This window comes from Chinchilla lanigera, unplaced genomic scaffold (genome assembly GCF_000276665.1).
Source record: "Chinchilla lanigera isolate Chin_1 unplaced genomic scaffold, ChiLan1.0 scaffold00002, whole genome shotgun sequence".
NCBI lineage: Eukaryota > Metazoa > Chordata > Mammalia > Rodentia > Chinchillidae > Chinchilla > Chinchilla lanigera.
In genome coordinates this window covers 989,313-1,012,515 of record NW_004955403.1, presented here as the reverse complement: position 1 = coordinate 1,012,515, position 23,203 = coordinate 989,313, and the positions used below count along the sequence as shown (strand labels likewise).

General features: G+C 43.8%; 1 protein-coding gene across 2 annotated transcripts in view; it reads left to right on the top strand.

Annotated features, from left to right (window-relative positions):
* Spats2l (spermatogenesis associated, serine-rich 2-like) overlaps positions 1-23,203 on the top strand; it is a 155,285-nt gene that overhangs the window by 73,391 nt on the left and 58,691 nt on the right. For both annotated transcript variants that reach the window (XM_005373252.2, XM_005373253.2), the window contains one exon: positions 8,195-8,255. In XM_005373252.2, coding sequence (XP_005373309.1) covers positions 8,195-8,255 — 61 coding nt within the window. The remainder of the gene's footprint in view (positions 1-8,194; positions 8,256-23,203) is intronic.

Genomic DNA, 23,203 nt, shown 5'->3' with positions numbered 1-23,203 from the left:
TCTGAGGTGTGCGGCGCTGTGTGCAGATCTGTTGTCTGACCCCTCTGAGATTTGGGATTTGCTGAGGCTGGGGGCAAAGCAGTGAGATCTGTGGGGAAACTGCCTGCCAGGGTGCACTCTGAGGGCGGGGTTCTCTTCCGACCCTCTTCTCTGCTTCATACAACCCCGGGCACTGCCCCTTTCTGCGGGCGTCTCAGGGGAGGGTACATCTTAAAGACTTGAGCTTCCGTCACTGATCTTGAAAGAAGTGAGCATAATTGAATTGCTGATACAAGTGGGTTCTTGTACCAGGTCCAGGTCACCCCCATCTCTATGGAAACACATGTTTGCTTTAAAACCTAGCAATCAAAAAGAGCTCTTCACAGGAGCCAGTGTCGAGTCACTTTTAGAAAAAGGTGTTTATTTATATTCTCCGGCCGTGAGAGACCTATGAAATCAAATAATTTCAAATTAAATAGAAAATTCATGCCATAGATGAATGCTAATAAAGCTTGCCATGCGTCCTTCCCTGAGCTCGCACTGCCTGAGATCTGCTGCATTTATTTTCGCTGTCCTTTGCTCTTTTGCTCCCATTTGCATTCTGCTGCCGTGGGGAGGTGGTTTGGCACTTTATGCAAAAATGGTTAATCTTCATTCATAAGCACTTGCCAGTACTAAAATGGAAAATTCGAAGGCGAGCCTGCCATAAAGCGTGCTCTGTGCTCCTCCCTGCCTATCTCTGGGTGTGCAGCCTGCAGGACGGCTCACAATGGGCTCTGCGGCCCACATCAGCACCAGGCTGTTGAGGAGCGCTTCCCCCATAAAGGTCCGAGACTTGCATCAGCACATCTTGCCCCAGCTCCACTCCAGTGATATCTAAGTGATTGGAAGCTTTTATCTGCCTCCTAAGCAGGCCTTTTCGAATAAGTATTGACTGTTAATGACCTGTTTAAATAAAACATTCAATTTTCTTTCTTCCCCCCACAAAGAATTTAGTAGGCAGTGACATTTCTAAACCAAAGGCTAACTCTGCTTTTCAAAAGAGGCTGAACCAGAGCTTTTAAATGTGAAATTTTTTTCTAACATTTGCCCTTAAAATGCTTTTCAGAGAAGTTGTTCTAACAGTGGACTGAGTACATTGAAGTGTCTGAATAAAAATGCAACCTTGAGATTTTTTTTTCCAAATTAAACAACAACCAAAAAATCCTTAAGTATTTTCACATGAAATTCATATTTCATTCACCACTGTCTGTTTCATTGTTTATACATCCTCATTCCTAATAATTAAGGAGACTTTCCTCTACAGAACAAGGTGCTCCACAAGCACTTTTATTAAACTACGGGAACTGAGCCATAGGAAAAAGCTGAAGTACTTGGCATAAAGGAGAGTGAGTCCAAGGCCAGGTGAGGAACAGCAAAGGGATTCGAGGCAGAGAGAAAAAGGGTGAAGAGTGAAGAGAGCTAGGCAATGAGAAGCCAAGCACCAGGAAGCCTCCGTGATGCAGAGTGCGGAGGCAGTCTCCATTTCGCAGCGGAACACTATCTCTCACCTCACCTGGCATGCAGGTTCTCTGACTGCCCTTAGAGGACGAGTTTAAATGTGCTCTATACAGAAAAATGGTCTAGTCAGGCATGGTGGCACACGCCTGTAATCCCAGCACTTGGGAGGCTGAGGCAGGAGGATCGTTGCGAGTTCAAGACCAGCCTGGACTACAAAGTGAGCTCAAGGCCAGCCTTAACTGCATGGGGAGACCCTGTCTCAAAAAGACAGAAAAAAAAAATGGCCTAGTGCTTTGAAGACACCACCCATGTCTTTGATTGATTAATTGGTTTTGAAGTGCATTTTCTGCTTTCTGCCCCCTGGGAAAGCCAAGTGTCCCCATCAACGCTCAGTGTCCATAGACAGGTGATACTGAGCGCTATAAAGGACTTCATCTCCCACCTCCTACTGCACAGCTGGGGCCCAGCAGGTGCCTCGTTAGCCTGTGGACAGATGTGCAGCCCTCCCAGCCCTCACCCAAGCCTGCCTGCTCCTTTGCCCAAGTCCCAGGGCACTGCCTCCTGCCAAGGACCAACTGATGGATGCAGGAGAATGAAGTAATGGTTTGTAATCTTGCCGCATCTTGCAGAAGCACAGGCTCACCCTAAATTAGGTAGACAGGCAAGTGCCTCTGAAGACAGTCATATTCTGGGGGACGTTCGGGTGATGCTTTGACTGCCAGGCTCCAGCTGCTTCTCACGTCATGTCGCGTCACTGCTGGTCCTGACTTTCCTTGACGGAGGAAGCTGTGAGAAGCCTGATGATGGTGTTTCAGCTGAGCCAAAGCCAGACACAGGGACGTTTCACTTAATTTAGAAGAAAGAAGCAGTTAAGCAGTGGGTGCAGCGATGCCATGAAGCATTGCAGGGCTGGGGAAGCCGCACCGTGCCTGCAGCAGCTGCACCTCACCCTAGGGAGGAAAGCACAGGAAGCAGCCATCTCCTTAGACCGAGCACAGCCCTGCCTGCTACTGGGAGTCTGCTCTGCAGCTGCTGTGCCCCGCACATGTCCATCGCCTGCCAGCCCAGGGGGCGAGAAGGCAGGACCCTCATCGTATTCTAATTGTGTCCGCAGACACAAGTGCACCTAGGCCTCAGTTGTCATGGTGCTACCATCTGCCCAGTGGTACAGGTTCCCAGTCAGCCTTCCTGGGCTGGATCCTGGCCCTGCCACTTCTGGGGGACCTTATTACTCAGTCTTTCTGATCCTTGGTTTTCACATGTAGAAAATGGGGACAGTCATAGGGTCTTCTTCATGAGATTGTGAGGGTAGAATGAACAGACGCACGTCAAGCACTTCAGCAGTACCCAGCACAAGTGTGCTGATCACTGTTCATAACAGGCTGGCCAGGCCATTCTGGAGTAGGGCCCGGCAAAGGCCGACCCACCCGCCCATCCTGGCTTCTGAAGGAGTCTGTTGTGCATAGGGACAGGGCTCGGTCCCTGGGTTCTCAGGACGGACCCAGGGTCCCCAGGTTTAGCAAGTGTGGGAGTGTGTGTCTCCTGCCCTGCGTGGCTGGAGGACGCCATGGCTGTGCCCACCCCTGCTGATGGAGGTGCCCAGCACTAAGGCTGCTCCGGGGGGCCGCTTCAGGCCCACTGCTCTGGGACAGTGATTTCCAATATAGGTGTTGCCTGCAGTGGCGAGGTTTCTAGCTTCACATTTGAAAAGTAAAATGAAATAGGTGAAATTAACTTCAATATTATATTTTGTTTTACTTAATCTGTCAAATACCATCATTTCAATATATAATCAATATAACAATATTAATGTGTCTACCTTCTTTTTTATGTACTGAGCCCATAAAATCAGTGTGTATTTCATACTTCCAGCTTGTTCCAGCTCAGGGTAGTTGTACATGAAAATGACCTAGTGTTGCTGTTTTCCCTACCCCACACACACATATACACGCACACCACAGTTAGCATGGGGGCCCAGAAACCTCTTTCAAAGCTCCTCGCTTGATTCCGACGATTAGCAAAAAAGACAAGCACCAGCTTTGTCCTTCTCTATGCTGTAAGTCACTCATTACTCAGGTCACAGTATGATAATTTACTAAGAAATCTGTTAACCCCAAATATGCAGTATGACTTCTATATTTTTACAGTCGTGGGGAATTTTTTACATAAATGGCAACAAAAATTGTTAAACTTATTATTTTAAAATTTTTCTTTTGTCTTTTCTGTGGCTCCCTAAATCTAACTCAGGCAGTGATATAATTAATACCTTGGAACAGAAAAGTGCTCTAAAAGCAGGAGTAGGTTTCAGAGAAACAAAAGTGAAACTGTATTACCGCTTCCTCAATAGCAGGAGGGAAGGGCAGTGGGAAAGCCAGGAGGCCAGTTGGCATTCCTACACATTGTTCGCTTTTCAGGCTCTGTGTGATTGCAGGAAAGAAGCAGATATGCAGTGTAAAGCTTGGAGTTTGGTAATCGAGCAGATTAACATACTTAACCAAACTTCCTGAACTGTACCAACTACAAATGCTGAAGCAAACATATTTGCCAAAATTTCTACTATTCGGGTTTATTTTTCATGAAAAATATTTACCTTTGTTTATAAGCTAGTCAGTTTTTTAACAGATACTAATGCATAATGAGTAAGATCTCTGTTCAACGCAGAGTTCAATTTGACACAACTTTGTGGTTTAAGGGATTAGTGATAACCATATTTGTGTTTTATTGATTTTATTCGGGAGAAGTATAGAGATGATATAGTAAAGTGGTTTCTTTATGATGTCTTTTCCTCATAAGTTTGAACAATTTTCTAGATCTTTATTTTCCTCTAAAAATATATGTAAAGATATATGATACCCAAATATAATTGTAATGCTGTTACTGAACTCTAAATAATAATCGTAAGGAAAACAAATTTAAAGCAATATCAAAGTCTTTGAAATGTTATATTTCTGGGTGTCTCAATTTTGTGTTGGTTAACTGATTTGCCTCGAGGATGCATCCAGAGATTTGAGGACAGCTGTGTGTCACTTATCATAGCTGCGCTCTGAAAAATCATTGTGAGGTGAAGTTGTCATCAGTGTCACAGAGTACTGTACACTTACACATGCATAGGTGGGCTAGTCATGACACGTCTGGGCTGTGTGGTACACACCACCCTAATGCAGCCTGTCCTGGCCATGACTCTCCTTCATCCCTGATAGTAAAAATTAAAAATCAGGTTCCTCCCAAGAAGTCAGAGATCCTGTGCCCTCCTGCAGACTTGAGGCTCCTGGGACTGCGGTATATTGAGGAATGAGCAGTGGTCGGGCCCAGCAACAGCATAGCACCAGCTGTCACGGTCAAGCCTGATGTGAGGAAACTGGAAGGTCTGCTGACCCCAAACATCTGTCACCCATTACAGGCTTAAAAATCACAGTGTTAGAGTTTTCTTGGGCTTGCCTGGATATCTGCAGCTTGGAGGCTTGGGTTCACATTGCTGAGCCCTGATCTGGTCACATAGGAGGAGGTACAAATGTGTTTGCTGGAGGAAGTTTCTTAACTACCTAGAGTAAACCATTAAGACTCAGGTTAAGCAGAATTGCTGGTAAGTTATTGGTCATTGCAGAAAACAGATCCTCAAAGCTCAGGGGCATGGCACAGGTTTGATAGAGAGCAAGTGCTGCCATGCAGGGACGAGATGTGCTCCTGAACCTCCGGGAGGGACCAGGACCAAGGGGAGGGTGCCAGCATTCGTGAGTACCCACGGGCATTCCGCTGTTCTCTTCCTGTCCCACAGTTTCCAGAGCAGGTGTCCTTATCAGTAGAACCCAGTTGTAAATAGCTACTTAAAACAATAATTTTTAAAGGCAAACCAAATTTACAACCTGTTTCAATTAAAGCTTTTAATTAGTTTTCATAACTGGAGCTGTAACCAGCTTTCCAGCCTCTGCTATACCCTGACTACAGAAAGCCATGATTTGGGAAAGGCATTGGAATCCATGTGGAAGGTAGAGCCCACAGAGGCCACCTTCCACACTGGAAAAAAAAAAGTTCAGAGCATAAAATGGGGAAGAACTGCTCCTTGCAATTATTTTTATCTTATCTTTACATCTGAGATTCCTGTAATAGCCCTATTCTGTCCTCATAACCAGAATTTTCCTTCGACACACAATACTGGGATTAATCTTATCGCATCAGTACCAAAGAAGAGTCCTCTTTGAGTTAGACTTTAAGGTCAAAGAGATGGGGGGGTGCCAAAAATGTGTACATGTGCACATGTACACCTTCTGTCTTATGAATGTAGCTTACCATCCAGTGCTGCAATTTTCTCAGACCTCAAAAATATCTCTTCAGTGGAGTCCTCACTGGTTCCTCTGTGGATTACATTTCAGCTTTGGAAGGTGCTACACACCTAAATCCACACATCACTGCTCAAATGCAAAAGCAAAACAACTTTTCCCATCAGGTTTCACACATCTGTAATGGCAACGTTAAATGTGTCTAGAAAGGCCATGCAGTCCAAGGAAAGACTCTGCGGTTCACAGCCCTAGCCCTTGGCACCAGGTCATCTGTCACATTCTATTCCTGTGGTCACACAGGTGTACGCCACACACATCAGACACTGGAACATGCATGTGTTTACAGCGTGTGTTGACATAGTCCCAAATTTTCATTTGAATAAAAAAAAATCAACCACCACAAAGCTGCAGAATGAGCTCTCGGGCCATCTTGCAGTCATTGTGAGGGCTGTAACAGAAACACCCGATTATTTGTTGTTGTACCTCGCACACCATGTCCGTCCTCTGTTAGGATAATTATAAAATACTCTTGCCTTTTACTGGTAGCTTTCAGGTGAGAAGTACCTAAAAATGAAATGTAGGTATTGCTTGACTTTCTCCCATATGCCAAGTCAGAGAACATAGAAAGTGCCACTCAGAAGAGCTGGGAGCTGTTCTCAAGGGCACGGACTCTGTAGAGTGCACAGAAGAGCTCCTCGGTGGGAACAAGCAGGTAGCATCTCTCCTGCTAGAGTGCCCAGTGTGGCAGCAGCAGTGCCATTTGGAAATTTCTAAAAAATAAAACCTCATGCTTCCAATATTTGATAATATTCTGTGTGGATTGTCATGTGAGGATTATTGGAGTCATAATAGAGCTAACATCACATACTGTCAAGCTTTCACCCTAAAATTAGCAAAAGATAATGCATCTGGATTTAGGCTATATTCAAGACAGGTTTGAAAGAGAGTGCTGGGGGAGAAATCAGAGAATTTGCAAGTTATCCTTGACATGTATCATCTCGAGAGAAGAGAACACTTTACAGTAAAAGTCAGAACATAAGAATGTGTTTCAGTGGTCCTTGACTGACAAAAGCATTCAACACACAAATAGGTGGTGTGTGTTTGCCTGGCTAGCTGCTGATTTCTGAACCAATCTGTTCATGCTTCTAAGTCATTTATTCTCTATCTCAAAAAAACTGAAACTTTTAATCATTTTTTTCCCATTTTTTTCTTTTCCCTTCCACCCCCCAAACTCCCCTTTCCCTTTGAACAGTTACTTCCTGCTTTACAATATTTATTATACATTTTGGTTCTTATTTACACTTGCAGTTTCTCAAACCACAGAAACAATGTGATATTTACACATAAAATGGAAACAAAGCTTCGTGAATAAGGAGGGGAAGAGGCATTGAAGAGTGGGGAGGGGAATGGGGAAAGAAGGAGGAACTACAATGTGTCATGTACAAGTACAGTCACTACAGTCATCCCTACGATGAATGTGAGCATTATGCATATCTAAATTGTATCAATAAGCTTAATTATTTTTTTAAAAGATTGAAACTATTAAAGACTTAAGATTTGCTTTCCATGGTAATGGTGGAAGGTTTTGACCAGATGAGAGAAACAAAAACATCACAGCCTGATATTAGAAATGTAGCTCTCAGAGCAGGCCGTTCATAACGATGGGCCACCAAGGGCAGGAAAGGAGAGGGGTGGAGGGGAACGGAAGCTTCAGCAGTGTCCAGTGCCCTCCGGAAGCTGGGGATCACACCCTGACCCAGAGGACTGCTCCTAAGGCTAAGCGCAAGTTTAAAGCTGTCACGTTCTGCGAGAGGGAGGCAGGGAGGTGGCAGCTCTCACTAGTGTGCTCACTCGGGGAAGCCCTCTCTGAGCAGAGGTAACCCCAGCTGAGATGAAGATCCCAGGAAAGAAGCAGCCCTGCTAAGATGTGAGGTGAGAACATTCCTGAGAGAGGAAAAGGAAAAAAAAAAGTTCTTATGCTTCCACCTGGAGCCTTTCTCTTGTCTCTCTCTGCAGTACGTGGTGGTTATGCACATGCAGGAAATACTCAGAGGGGCTGAGAAAAGCTTTGGAACAATGAAGAACTGCGGTGAAAATGCCTGACTAAATAAGTTCAGTTCCCCTCCCCGGCTGTTTTTGACCACCTTTCTTTTTTGCATAATAGAAGAAACACAATTTGGGTGTACTTCAGTCTGTCTTGTCAATTTTCATGTCAGTACAGTATGAATAAAAGATTTTTGCATTGTCTTCTGGAGTTACCATAGCATGCTTTTAGAACACATCTAAGTCAAATGCTTAGCTTGGAAGTATTTTTACATTCTAAAATAGTATTTATGATTATGATTGAATCAAATTGTTTACTGTGTTGGAAGAGAGCATAAAAATAACACATTGAGAAATCAATTTTAAAGCCTTAATCTCTCCCCTCTTCTTTATAGGGCTTATTCCACTAGATGCAAGATGGCTGAGCTCAATACTCATGTGAATGTCAAGGAAAAGGTAAGATCAAGTTATAAATTGACTCACCGAAACTCTAAGCTAGATAACATAATCGCTAGCTGGTAAAAACACAATTACAGTGGCAGACAAAAACATTGGTTATGAAGGATGCTAGCAGGATTGCTGCACCAGTGAACTGTTTAGCAGAAAGAATCATAGGATGCTTTTACCCGGTGTCTATTAAGTACTTACATTCATATTCTCACTTGGTACTGTCGTTATTTCCATTTTATAGAGGTGGAAATTGAGAAACAGAGAAGTTAAGTACTTCGGCTAAGTCCACAGAGCGAGTAAGCCACAGACCTGGGAGCTGAGCCAGGCGGTGCCTGTCTGTGGCTCACGCTCTCCTGCACCATGAGAACTGGGGTGTTACATCACCTCTGCAGGAGCAGCCACCTGTGGAGAACCAGCCCATTGTTGGTGGCGCAGTGGCCCACCTGTCCTTCAGCAGGAGAATCCACAGCGCCTGAAAATTCCCTCCTCGTCTGCTGGAGACGGGTCACCCCTCAGAGTCCTTCCCAGTCTGCAGAGCATCTTGCACTGACAGCCCGCATCCCTGTCTTGCCAAGGTGCTACCTCCTGGGTACTGCTGGCTCTTAGTGCAACCCATCCATCTGGCACCATGGAAACAGGGTGCCCCAAAAGTGATTTACCCATGGTTATGGAGCTGGGCATGAGAGCTGGGTGGGAATCCAGGCCAGCCCATGCTGATACAGGGGAAAATATAACTCCCAACTGCTAGATGTCAGATATGCCGAGTTCATGTCCCCTGAAATCAAAGAATGAATTCCAAAGTACAAAAGAGGTTAAAGGGCTAGGGATTTAGCTCAGCGGCACAGCGCCTGCCTGGCAAGCACAAGGTCATGAGTTCGATTCCCGGTACCAGAAAATAACAAAAAAAAAAAAAAAAAAAAAAAAAAAAAGACAAAAGAGGTTAAGAGTGGGAAAGATTTATTGAAAGATAGCTCCTGAGAGACAGGAGTGGTCCCAGAAGTGAATTGCCATGGAGGCCCTTTGTCGGGTAATTTATACAGCAAAGTCACAATGTGGGTACAACCTGGGTCAAACTATAATCAACCTATGGGATTACAAGTATAGCTGCTGAGCTAATATTGATCCAGTAGGGCGGCAGGTCAGGTAGCAAGGGTACAGGGAAGAACAAAGGCATTTGGGGGAAGGGATGGGTCCAGATCCTCCAGTCACCCACCTGGGCGACCAGTGCCCGTCTGGACTTTCTGGTCCAGGTGGCGCTAATCACAGTACAATCCCAAGTTACTGCTTATGCCTTAGGGAGGCGTGTGAGGCTGGCCACGGCATCTCCATCCTGAGGCCTGGTCTTCTTCAGATGCGCCTCCAGCCACAGTCTTAATGCCTGTATTTCCATTGACTTCTTGTCAGCCCAGTCTCCCTCTGACTGTGTATTAATGTCTGTCTGACTTAGCTGCCTACAATAATGCCACCATCCCCAGGCCATCCCCTGCCCCTTCAGACCTACCCTTAAGGAGCGTCTCTGTGTATCCCCACCATGCCAGAGCCAGAGTAAAGAATGAGAGAAGTAACATCCATGGAATCCTTGCTACTTTTTTCATCTCACTTAGAAAGATATACTGGACTCAGACGCCATTCCAGGTGCTTGGGAAGGTACTGAACAGGGAGGGGGGTTCCTGCTCCCACAGAGGTCACAGTTAGGGGAGGGAAGCAGATGGATCCTCCCACAGTGATAACGACTGTGCCGAAGACCCACTGGGGATGGTGTGACGGGAGGAGGTCGGTGGTGGGGAAGCCCTCCTGGTTCAAGCTGAGATAAACAACAACCAGACAAAGGTGTGGGCAGGGGATTCCACACAGACAAGAGCAAAAGGAGGTGCTAAGAGAGACCAGGGTGAAAGCGCTTGGCGCTGAAGCGCTGGCACAGAGGGAGGTGAGGGGAGCCGTGGTCCAAGGGCACGGCTTCGCCAGCACCTTCAGACCAGGGGACCCATGCATGGCAGAGTCCATGACTCAGGTGGGAACAAATGCATTTTATTTTATAAAAATAGATTTGTGTCATCACTAACATCTAAAGGAAACTTAGCATTTCCTTCAGTCATGAATCTAAGGGGAAAAACAAAACCACAGTAGCAGCAGCTGGACCTATGACATTCACAGCTAGAGATCACAGATATTTTCATATCAAACCACATTTGTTACAGATATCCTGAGATGTTATTTGTTCATCACTACTTCAAAATTACTGTAGTTGTAGAACCTGCCACACATTGTGTTTGCATTAATAGAGAAGCACATATTACTGTAGAATAAATTTGGTTTTTTATTAATATTTGAGTTGTATTTCAATATCAGTGGTTTCCTTTATAATCACATGCATTTTATGTCGTGAATTTTAATATACAATGCTGAGAAAGATCCCACAGACATCGGCCAACTTCTGAGGGGTCTGTGTACCAGTAAGTTGAAAACTCATGCTAGAACCATGGGTTTTCCAAGGGCAAAAGCAAGCTGTTGAGAAGTTGCACACAGGGCATGACTTGGCCTAGCGTGGTGTGAAAAGCTCACCCTGGCCCAGCAGTGACTGCACCACATGCTTTGTAAGTCTTCCCGTTAAGTAAGTTTCTACTTGACGCCACTGGGGGTAGAGATCAGACCTGACTTGGTCAAGGTCAGACTTGGGAAATTGACAGGAGCAAGGATCCAGGCTGTGGCTGGTTCCCAAGTCTGTGCTAGCTCCCTGCATCACTGCTTCTGGGATTTCCACCAAAATGCCCCAGGCACGGGATAGGCTTGTCACTCCTTGTCTCAGGCTCATGGTCAACACCAGCGTCCACCTACACAATAGTTTCTTTGGAGCCTCCCTTATATGTTATCTTAAAAACTGATGCAATTTTCTATTGTATTCTATAATATATTCATATATTATTTTAATATAAAACTGTTTTGATGGCTGAGTAAACCACAGCAAAAAGGCATACCCCCTTGACAGCATGACTTCAATAATCTCGTCACATATGCGTGTGAGAATTTGTGTTCCTTAGCTTCAAAAGCTGGGTGGGGCAGCACAGTGCAAACCAAAGATTGGCTCCTTTGCAGCTGTGTTGATGGATAGATTGAGCAGCCCTTCAAAATGGAGTATGGGAAGAAAAAGCACTTTAAAGAATAGGACTCAGGCAACCCACTTTCCCAGTCCCCTCCTGTCTCTCTCAGGAGCTGTCTCTCAATAAAATTTCCTACTCTTAAAAAAAAAAAAGAAGAATCAGACTCATAGCAACCAGCGCAGTAGGCTGAGCAGTGAGCATTAGAGCATCTTATTCCACAGAGGGGGGCGGCGAACCTAAAGGGAAACAGGCTGATCCACCGGCACCCAGAACACACAGGTTCAGCGTGCAGGTTCCGGGCCCCGAGCACTGTCAGGTACCCATGAGGAGAGTCACATCACACTTCAGGAAGTGTGTGATGGTTAGGCTGTAAATATTGTAAAGATTGTCAGTCTGCATGGCAATGAAGGAAGAGCTCCTCTGACTCAACTAGTGGATTCCATCTTCCCATGTCAAATGGTTGATAGATTCCCCAACTTGGTAAAATAAACCATAATAAACAACCAAAAATTCTGATCATTTATAGTTTAAAACATTGACCTATTTTAGTACACTTGCTCCCTCTAGTTACTAGCTTTTATGGCCTTTTTATGATTAGTTTGTTCTCAGTCTGTCATACAAAGCAATGACATTTCAGTTCTGAAAATTAAGAATAATAACAACTGTTATGCCTTAAATTACAAGCTTCTGGAGATTAGAGAACAGATCTATGTACTGTTTTGACACAATATCTAGTCAAGCACTGTGGGAAATTAAATAATAAATATCTTGCAGTGAAATGACTTTATTTATCTCTAGTGGGTCCATAATTAGATGGTTTGAATGGGACTAGGTGCTTTGGTGAGGAAATAATTTTTGTCCTCATGTAGCTTTTAGTTCATAGAAGGAGCTAATAGTGTTTAATATTCAAGACAAATGAAATTTACATAGGCACTATGATGATAGTTTATTGAAGATATCGTTAGGTTGTTGGGTTGTAACTATAAATAATTAAACTGGAAATGTGGTTGGAGTCAAAGTTTTATCTCCTTAGTATGACACACATCTTCTGCATGCTCCAGCCCTATCCTCACTACCCTGTATGGTGCATCCTCTGCACAAACCCCCTTCAGTCCAGCCAACCTGACCTCCAGTGTGTCTGTCTGCACACCACTCCAAAAGCGGTTCCCCTGTGTGAGATGTCCTCCTCGGGGGCCTGAGGCTCACTCACGATACCCTGAGGAGCCTTTTCAGACGTCTGGCTCTTTACTCCTCCCTTGCCAGAACTGCCTGCCTGGCCTGTTCTCCATCGTGTACTTCGTGGTGTTCTCTGCCTTGTCCACTACAGCTGTTGCTCCGTGTAGTGGGACTCTGGGTTTTCTCTGTCTTCCTGTGTGAGCCTGTGTATTTCTTAGGGGCAGAGACTGGGTCTTACCCTGCTTGGGTTTGACATGGAGTTGACCCCACAGTCAGAGTTAGTAAATGAATGGGTGACAAATCAATGAGCATGCATGCTTGAATAGTGAAGTTTTTCAGAGACTACATTTACCATTCATGATATTTTGCAGAATCTCAAGCCTTCTTCAAAAACAAAATGTAGGTTAATGGAAATATCACCACATGTTAATACTCTTTGCTATTAAAGCATGTTTTAAATTGCTTCTGAAAACAAAAGCTTAGGTTCTGTTGTTCTGTAGAAAAGTAGAATCTTTATGAGATGATTAACAAATGCAAGTGATTGCAGGTAAGTTTCTGGTGACAGTTGGGGTTGTTGGGTAAATAACCATATTATTTTGCCAAAAAAATACAGTATACCCCCAAACCTCAAACAACATCTATAAGCTAATCAGGGACTTCATATTTAGGGCAAAACTCATTTTTGTAGTTCTTTTCTAGGTGGTTTTTAGAAAGAAATTTAATGCTAGAAACTCATAGACAAGTTAGTCAATAATAAATTAAATTATTTCTTGCTTGAAACACATGGGTACCAAGCTGAATCGATTTACACGTTTTTAACTGTAATTCTCAACTGAATAAGAAAGGATTATTAGAATTGGTATAGACAAAATAGAATTTTTGCCACATCATTTTCGCGCTTCCTTATAAAGCCACTTAAATTGAACTCAATTCAGTAATAAGCCTTGGTAATGGAAAATGAAGGGGGTCTTTGCTTGTAAAGTGGGGTTAATATATATTGAGTGTCCAGTTTTGGAGCACTACCTCGTTCCAATCATGAGAGATCCCCAAGCCAACACAGCGAAGTAGGGCTGTGGGAAGAGCGTGGGGTTTGGAAACAGAGGGCAGAGGTCATTGGCTCCCCAGTGACTCACAGAACAGCTTAGAGCGAGTCACCCCACTGTGCTGGGCCACAGTTCCCTACTGAGTCTGTTGGACCTGATCATAAAACCCACCTCACAAAGTCATCAGGTAAGTGTGGAGACACTTTGTGAGTGCTCAGTAGTATAAACTACCCAAGATTATGGGGGAGTTTGCTTATTTTACAATTTAAAAATGGAAAAAGGAGCTCTCGTTAACATTGTGTTTGGAATTTAAAATATAAACTCATGTAGAACCAAGATAGAAAATAAACAAATAAAAAGACCAAATGAGGAAAGGAACATAGAAGTGGGCTTAAGTTTTTCAAACTTTGATGGCTATTTCTGAGTTTCACAAAAAATAATTGAGACCAGACAGTATGATGATATGGAAGGGAGAATAGCTCCATCTATAATATCACTGCTGAGTGTGCCACTTACTATGAATAGCCTCAGAGCTGTTAAAGTTACTGAGTAAATTGAACTGTAAACAGTAATCACACAGAGTCATTAAAATGGAGAGAGAGAAGTCTCCTGTCCACACTGGGTGCAGGGAGGGTCATCGTCACGATTTTTGCGGTGACTAAAATGGAGATGTTCGTGGGTCTGTGTCCTCGAATCCTCCACAACAGGTAGACATTCTATTATTTTGTGATTAATATGTTCTGTTTTATTACTTTCTCATGTAACTGACTTGATTTGTGTTTTACAAAATGCTGCAATGTAATTCAGATCTTTAAGTGGGGGGTAGTCAGAGAAACTAGAGCATTTAATGAGGGAAATTTTAGTAGGACCAGAAGAAGAAACCCATTGTCATGCATCTTTAAAATATTAACTCTGTTTAACAGAGAACTCATTTAACATGATTTGGGTCAAGTTTTAATGATATACAGTTGTTTTGAAAAATAAAACCGTGCAAGCTTCAGGGAAAATCTTAATTTTACAGTGTCTGTCAACCAAGGAATGGATAAAAAAGATGTGGTACTTTTTTATACAATGGGGTACTACTCAACTATAAAGAAAGATAAACTCAAGATTTTTATAGGTAAATGGGTGCAACTAGAGACCACACTCATAAGTGAAATAAACCAGACTCACATGTGTAAACATTATATTGTCTCCCCGGTGTAAGAAACTGAAAGAGTAAATAAGATCCAAAAGGTGTAATAGATATTGTGAAAGAGAAAGAAATTACTCAAAGGGAAAGAACAGCTGGGTTGGGGAAAAGGAGAAAAGAAGAAAGGGAAAAATTGTATTACTAATTTCTATTAGTTCATTGAAAGGAACAGTTAGTGCTTATATTGTCTGATCAGTTTTGCATGCCTGTATCTGGTAATCTGAGCAACTACTTTGAAGGTAACAATATGCAGTATAATAACTATTATTAACTTTATGTCATCTTGTTTTAAAATTCTGTATCATTTTATTGGGTTTTTTCTGTCTTTAAAATAAAAAATAAAATTAATTAATTAATTTAGCCCAAGCCTTGGATTTAAACATGCAGGGACACCAGTCTCACAGCTTTCAGATTTCACTAGATCAGTTCTTGTCATCATCTTCTCATAGGAAAAGGTCGTTAAATTTCCCTTTCAAAGAGCGGAGAAACATTGACAATAGTTATTGCCCTATGCTTCTGTACAGAACTGCTGTTGCTGTTGCTTGGCAACTAGAAGAGATTTGACAAGGAGTCTAAAGGAACTGAATGAATAAATGGAAATGTCAGCATCAGTTTCAGGGGATAAGAAGAAATTTACTATTGCAGGATTAGCATCACATTGCTTTTCCCAAGCTGCATGATTGGAAGGCACGGAGTTTCTGTCGGGTTGCTCCAGCCCCTGCCTTGCAGCCTTCCATCGCGGCCCGTCTGCACAGGGCTGAGAGGTCTATAGAAGACAGATGGCTAATGCTAACAAACGCAAGTGCGTGTCGAGAGTGAAACCCTTCAATGGTGGAAAAGTCGGCAAGCCTTTAGAATTTATGGGCGCCTTACCAACATCCTAGTTATTTCCAACAATGATCCATCATGTAGAGTTATCCAGTTTTTACAGATAAAAAAAATGGTAGGATAAAACAACAGTTTCTTCTCTTCTGACCTTGCAAACTGAAAATCTGTTCAGATGGATTATATAGACAGACAGATTTAGCTCTTGAAAGAAACTGCTTGTATTATTATTAAAACCATTTTTCTCTGTAAGTCCTTCATCTACAACCCAATCACAAACTTCTTATGAACAGATAAGAAATTTGAGTTTATTAAAAATAAAATTAATTTATTAAAAATAAAATTAGTTTATTAATAGCTCCTACAATTGTAATATCATAGGCTTTATATCCCCAAAATAATTGCTAATTAATCAGCATTTAGTTTAATAATGTAGTCAACACACCACAGTGGTAATTCTCGATTTATAAGGAGGAAGAAGGCAGTGGGACACGCCTTCTGAGCCAGGACAAGGGTCAGAACACCAGTGGGGAAAAGACAGTTGTAATTTGAGAAGAAGCACAGTTTTTGTGTTCCTCTCTCTGAGCCCTCCAAGAAGCAGTTGCCAAGATACAACGGGATAGAAGAGATGTGTCAGGAAAGAAAGGGTAGCAGTCACAGAAAACGCGGGGGGAAGCTGGAGGAGCATTAGGGAGATCTTTCAGACTTTCTTGCAGCCTGGCGTCTCTGAAAGGGCAGGTGAAGATGGGAAAGGAAAGTGGAAACTAGAGTGTGACCCTGCAGTGCAGCACTAAGAAATTTTTCCCAGGCTGATGGGGAGCATTCAGAGCATTCTCCTATGACCCTCAGAAATGGGCAGTGACTCACACAGACCATCTCAGTTGTTGACCGGGAGGTGCCTGGAGACCAGGTAAAAGTGGGGACAGGGCTGTCACCAGCCATGCTTCCCCCAGCAGATGCCTGCAGCCTTCACAATACACAAGTGTACAACAACATTGTATATTTTAAGAAGGAAATTCGAATGCATATTCTTGGAAGTCAGCCATATGAGAAAAGAATATCTTTGCATTTCTTGAAAAGGATGAATATAAATTTTGAGATCCACTGTTCTCAAGTATTTAGTAAATAAAAATGCAAACTATGGAATTTCCCTTACCTTAGCAAGCTGAGCCATAGTGCTGCTATTATGGGGTGACTTCTCCACTTCCAGGCTAAGCCATGATTTAGTAATCACAGTTTTTATTAAAAGTATACCCTTGTTTCTTGCCGCATTTAACAAAAGAACATATTGAATCTATTGAAAAGGCTTGTCCTTCGATGCATTGTGTCGACTCTCCTGGCTGTGCTGTCTTTATCTGCCAAATGAGAAAATTCATGAGGATGACCCTGCAGCACACTCTCACCTCTAATAGTAGATGAACCCATGGTCTTCCCCACTTGTAGACACCACAAGAGACCACAGCAGCGCATGGTGCCACAGAACAGAGAAGCTGGAGGTAGCCTTAGTCCTGACATCAAGTAGCTGCCTTCATTTGAACATAGAGCAGAAACCGCTCTGGGTTTCAGTTTCTTAGAAAGTGAAGGAGTGTGATTAAGCCATCCCCAGTCCAGCATCTCCAATACCCTGCTATCTTTGGAACTGTCCAGAACTCTGCTTCTCGGTCTTTAAAAATAATTATCAATTAAAATGTGTTGAAATGTGGTTGAGGATCAATTATCAAAGGTTTTTTTTCCTTTTATTGTAAGAATACAATATGAGATTTGCCCTCTTGAAGTTGTTAAGTGTACATAGTATTGTTCACCATAAGCATAATGCTTCTGGAACTTACTGATCTTGTATAAATGAAACTTCATACCCCTTGAACAAAAACTCCCTTCCTCTGCCCTTTCCAGGCCCTGGAAACCACTATCTTATGCTCTGTTTTTGTGATTTCATTTTAGAAACTTCACGTAAATGGGATTGTGCAGTATTTGTCATGTGCTGGCTCGCTTCCCTTTGCGTGACATCCTGAGTCACCCATGTAGACATGTTACAGCATATGCAGACTTTGTGAATGCTGAGTAATACCCCACTGCACATACCTGCTGCATTTTCTTTGCCTACTCACCTACTGATGGGCCACTGTTAGTGTCTTTTTAAAAAATACTTACAGCTCAATTGTCATTTTAGTTGTTGGACCAACACTGAGGGCACGAACTAGTTGTAATTCCTTACTGTCTTTAGAGGGAAAACAATTAACAAACACACAATAACTGAGAAAACAAGAGCTGGTCAATCAGGTGACTATTTGGACTGATGTTTAAGCCAGTGTGTCTTTTTCTTTCATTGGTCAAGCCTGGTAAATAAAAGTGGTATGTGTATGAACAAATAAGCTCTCAAAGAAAAAATGTGTCTTCGTGATGTGTAGTGGTCTGCTGCCTCCATGCCACAGTGAAGAATTATCCAAGGTTAATATAATTTAGAGATTAACTAACTCCTTTACACTAGTATTGACTAAAGGGTAATTAACTTTTTTATTCTAGTATTGATTAAAGGGTAATAGTGACTTATGCCTTTATAGTACTCTTTCTCTGAAAAGTTCTGTGAATGAACAGGGAAAAAATAACTCTACAGCAGGAGTAGATGTCAATAACCACCATTTTTCCAAATAGAGACTTTAAATTTCAGGGAAAATGAATAAAGATTTTACAGACAATTCTAAGTTAGAAGCAGAAGATAAATTCAGAGTGTCTTGCCTTTCCACTATGATTAAAAGACCAAAACAAAGTGTCTTGTGAAAGTAGCATTGTCTTCGTTGTCTTCAGTAAGAAGTCAGAATGTGGAATTCATCAGAGACAGCCTGATGGAATATTTACCTACATCTAACCTTGTGTAGGTGTAGCCAGCTGGCTGGAAGACTTCCAAGGGACTAGGGGCTCACTCTGCCCTAAAATGATGTGCAACTCTACTCGCAGTTCTGGGGAAGTGGGGGAAAGAGTCGAGCACAGATACCAAAGGCACGTAGGTATGCACTGAGGGCACACCTGCTGAAGAAGCTGTGAAGTGTGCATGAGCCTTTGCTTGTCTCGATGTAGATTAGAGGGACAGTTGCCAAGAACAACCACTTGAGGTTTAATATAACTATAAATATATATCCAATTAAATATCAAAATTCTGATATGAAAATATATCATTGATTAAATTAAGACTTAAAATATTTTATTTGATTCTTACTATTTCTTTAGATAGGTAAAAAGTATTTGAGTATCTCTTATGCTACAAGCCATTAGATTTTATTTATATCTAATATAAACTATTTAGTGTATTAGCAGCTATTAAAATAATTTGCTTTTTCTCATTGTTCAGTGGCTTGTATAGATTCAGTCTAGATCAAAGGAAACCTGGGCTGTTTCTTTTGTCATGTTTATCATTTGAGGGCACCTAGATTCTACAGAGATGACTGCCACAGTCTCCTGCATTAAAAGCTGGAGTCTGTGACCTCACTTGAGAAAATGGGGTCACCTTTCCTCACTGCTGATCAGCGACCTCGGAATGGCAGTGATTCTGCCTCTTCCTCACTGGCGAGGGTTCTTGCACAGTGCTCTGAGCTGCCATGTGAGAAGGCCGCCTAGCTGTGAGGAAGCCCCGCCTGGCTCACCAGCAGAGACCCACAGAGCAGAGATGCCCAGCTATGCACAGGGAGTCTCTGCCACCACCCGTCTGCACCAGAGATGCAAGGCACACTCACTGGGCTGGACCTATATGGTGAAAATTAACAGACCAGGTGTCGTTCACAGCTGCGTGGTTTTGGGTGCTTGTTACCTGGGATGCTTTTTGAAAAGGAAGGAATAAATTAGCTCTCAGACAGTTTCACTTTATAAAGAGTAAAACTGTTTTAAACTAGAACTGATATTTTTGAAGTTTTGATGTCGCAAAAATAACGGGGTGGTACAGAAGAGTAATAATACATGAGGTAAATTAGTTAAGACTTGAGCCGTTACCTAAAAAGAGATTTGTCTTGGGCCAGCTTCTCACCCACTCTCCTGTAGCAATCTGTCTGCCACTCATGGTTCTCAGTTGTGGGTGAACTTTAAATCACAGTGAAGAGTTTAAAAAAATGCCACGTCTCAGATTTGGGTAGCCTGGGAGCTGGTTGTAGGTATATTTTTAAAACTCACCAGGTGATTCCAGTGCCTGAACCTCTGTCCCCGGCTCCGTTCTTCTTTGGTGCTCCAGAGTCGCAGGCTTGGCTGCTTTCTAGATGTCTGGACACAGATGTCTCACAGGCCCTCCAAACGGAAAGCCTCCGATGCATGCTGTTCCCATTCAGGTTCTTCCCAGGAAACTACGCACTCACCACACTGACGCTCAAGCCAGAATTTGAGAGTTGTCCATCTCCATTGCTTCTTCTTCCTTCCTCCTTGTGTCTAGTCACTCGTGAATCAGGTACTTCCTCCCCAGAAATGTGTGAGTTCTCCGCTAGACTGCTCCATCCTCGTCCTTTTCCTATTCCTGGATCCTATGTCAGCGTCCACTGCTGTCCTCCATGCACAGAGAGGCCAACATGACCTCAAGTGTGCATATTCCACACTCTTCCCGGAGGAGCCCTCCAGTGGACTCCCCTGGAACAGGCTCAGAACCACGGCGTGACTCGCAGGGCTTTGCACTTGGTCATGTGCCTTTCTCTCCCTTCTGCGACCCCATACCTTGGGACACTTGATGCTGGTGTAACTGTGTGCCTCCTCTCCTTCGTGCATGCTTCTCCGCTGCCCTTCTCCTGCTTTAGTGCTACTCATGCTTCATTCTCAGTTTCAACTGACTTCAGTGCTCAGGGGATCCCTGCCTCCAGAGTGAGGGCATCCCTTCCTCACAGATGACAACGTACTGTCCTGAACTGTAGATTCCAAGGCAGCTTAGGGCACGTGATCCTGTTCACCGTGACTGACTGGATAAACAAAGGAACATGGGTTCAAAGGTTAATGCTGGCTCTGAGGGAAGTTTTTGCCGTAATATGTAGGCCTCTGTACTTGGTTCTAGCCTACAAAAATTAGGAGCAAAAATTTGGCTCTGGGCTATGTGAAATTCCAATTGACAAATCCTCTAAGACATAAAAGATGTCAACTAATTTCATAGATGATGTAAAATTGGAAGGAATAGCTAACCCATTCCCTGTTTGCGGTGCAAGGATGACAGCTGGCTAGGTCAGTGAGTGAGAACTCACATCCTGAAACGTAACAAAGGAGGATGTAAGACCCTGCCCTTGTGTTAAAGTCAAGCACAGGCGGAGGATGGGGACCCTTGTCACAGAGACTAGGGAAAGGGTGTGACCAGGAAGCACCGTGTGACCAGTAGCTGATGTGGCTCCAGGAAGTGCTGATGCCTTAGACAACTGTGGCAGAGAGTAGGGCCACCTGCTGGGGCCATCCTCAGGAACGGTGTAATCTAGTTACCCTTAACAGGAAGCCCTCAGAGGAACTCAGCTGGATGGTGAAGCTTGGGAATGACAGTTCAGGAGCATTGCTGAAGAGCTGTGCTTACTGCATCAAGATGGAACTGGGGAATGCCACAGTTCTTTAAGTAAGGGAAGGGCTGGACTGCAGAAACAGGATTCCATTCTCACCGGAAGGCACCATTAGGGCCAAGGACTGGCGATACATAACTGCTCCCTCTAGCACAGCCTTCTCATCTTCAGCCTTTCTGGTCCTTTGCAACATCTGTGTTTTGTCTCAAGAGGACATCTTCTCCCTTTGTCTCCCCATGGTCCCTCACTCCAGCGCACACCCACTGCCCACCTCAGATGCTTGGTTAGCAACCTTAGTGATTCTTGGGCCCCACATCCTGGAGCACTAAGACCTACACTGTTTCTTATGGCTTGCACCCTGGGCCATTCCTTCCCTGTGCTCTGTGTCTGGCTTGTTCAGAGTTGCTGGGGAAGCTGTGCCAGCTGGCTCCATGACAGATGCGTGCTGGGCAGCTTTCCTCCTTCAGACCTGCTGGGCGTTCTTCCATTCATCAGAGCCATTTCCTGTCTTGTTCCCACAAGGTAGCACTGAGCCCTCCTCCTCTTCAAAGCCCCAAAGCGAATTCTGACAGATTCAGAGGAATGGTTTCCAGAAATCTCCTTCTTCACAATTCCAAATTGTTACTCTCTCTCTGCACTCCCTTTCTCTCTTTTCCTCCTTCCTCAAAATTTTAAGAGAAGAAATAAACGCTCCCTTCCAAAGCTTGCTCTTCCGTGTGGATTTCTGATACTGTTTCTCGTTTTCTCTGGGATCTTGCTTTGTAATTTATCTCCTCTCTCTCCTCTCTCCAAATTCTACCTCACTGCTGGCTCTTTCTCTCCATCAGTGAACATGCTCTGGCATTTTGGGGAGATAAATTGTGGGCAGTGATTGCTTTAAGATGGATTGGAGAGAGGGGAAACCAAGCCGGAGAATCCAATTAGGAAGCTTTTCCCGGAGTCCAAGTGAGAGACAAAGGAACCTGTCTAGGTTAGTGAGAGAGAGAATCAAGAATAGGTGAGGGCCAGAGGGTTCTGTTATCAGAATGCCTCCAGTAGTCTTTATTGATGACTTTTACCTTATTTCCCTCTTTTTTTTTCTCAGATCTTGGGGACAAAGATCGTGTCAGGTTCAGCTCACATTCCCTCACAAACTCTAGCTTGAATGAATGCAGAATTCCCCAGAGTGTTTGGTGGAGAAAGCAGCCATCTGGAAGGTACACTGTGTTTAAAAAGGCTGGTTAGTGAGGTCAGGAGAGATCTGTCCCTGTTAGAACAGAGCCAGTGGGATGCTTGCTGCTCACAGAGAGGTCCTTGCACTAGCTTCTCATTGCTGCTGTAGCCAGTCCCCACACCAGAACTGACCTTGAGGTTCAGCTGGGGCTCACTGCGCGGCAGGCGGGGTGTCAGCATGGCTGCACCCTCCACCTCGTGCCTGCTCTGGCTTGGGAGCTGCCTTGGCCCTATCACAGCACAGCCGGCCGACCCTGCTCAGCAGCACCCCTGGGACACCAGCTCTCTTGCCCTTCTACCCAGAAGTGTTATATCATTGTTTGGGCCCGTGAGGTAGTAGGCTGACCCCACGCCACCTCAAGGTCATGCCATCTGTGTAACCTACATATTCACAGGTTCTGGGGAGCTGGGCATGGAGGTGTTGGGGAGCCACTGTTCTGCCTACCACATCCCTAAACAAACGGCATCTATGTCACCTCATCACTTAATAGAGATGCAGAGTCTTGAGACCCTCACCCCACACCTGTAAATAAGAGCTGCATGCCAGTTAGATGCCCAAGGAGTTAGGGTATATTTTAAAGTTTGAGAAGCCACAACTGGAGTATCTCTAAGGTCAAACTTTCCTCAATTCTAGCAAAACTCCATTTTTCCTTTTCAAATCTTCGTGCTTTCCAATCCTCATTTCCTGCCCCTACCCCAAGTTAACTTTGATCTGTACCCCTGGTGTTAATTCCCAAAAAGTCAGCCAAGTTGAACATGATACCTCATACATATTTTTTGCTGGCAGAAAGTAGATGTTAGAAAAAGCAATTAAATTACGGACTTCTCCACGATGCAAAGAAACTGATGTGCAGAATGTCTCCCTCCCCAGGGAGACTCGTGGGAGAGCTGCCTTCGTTAGTGGAGG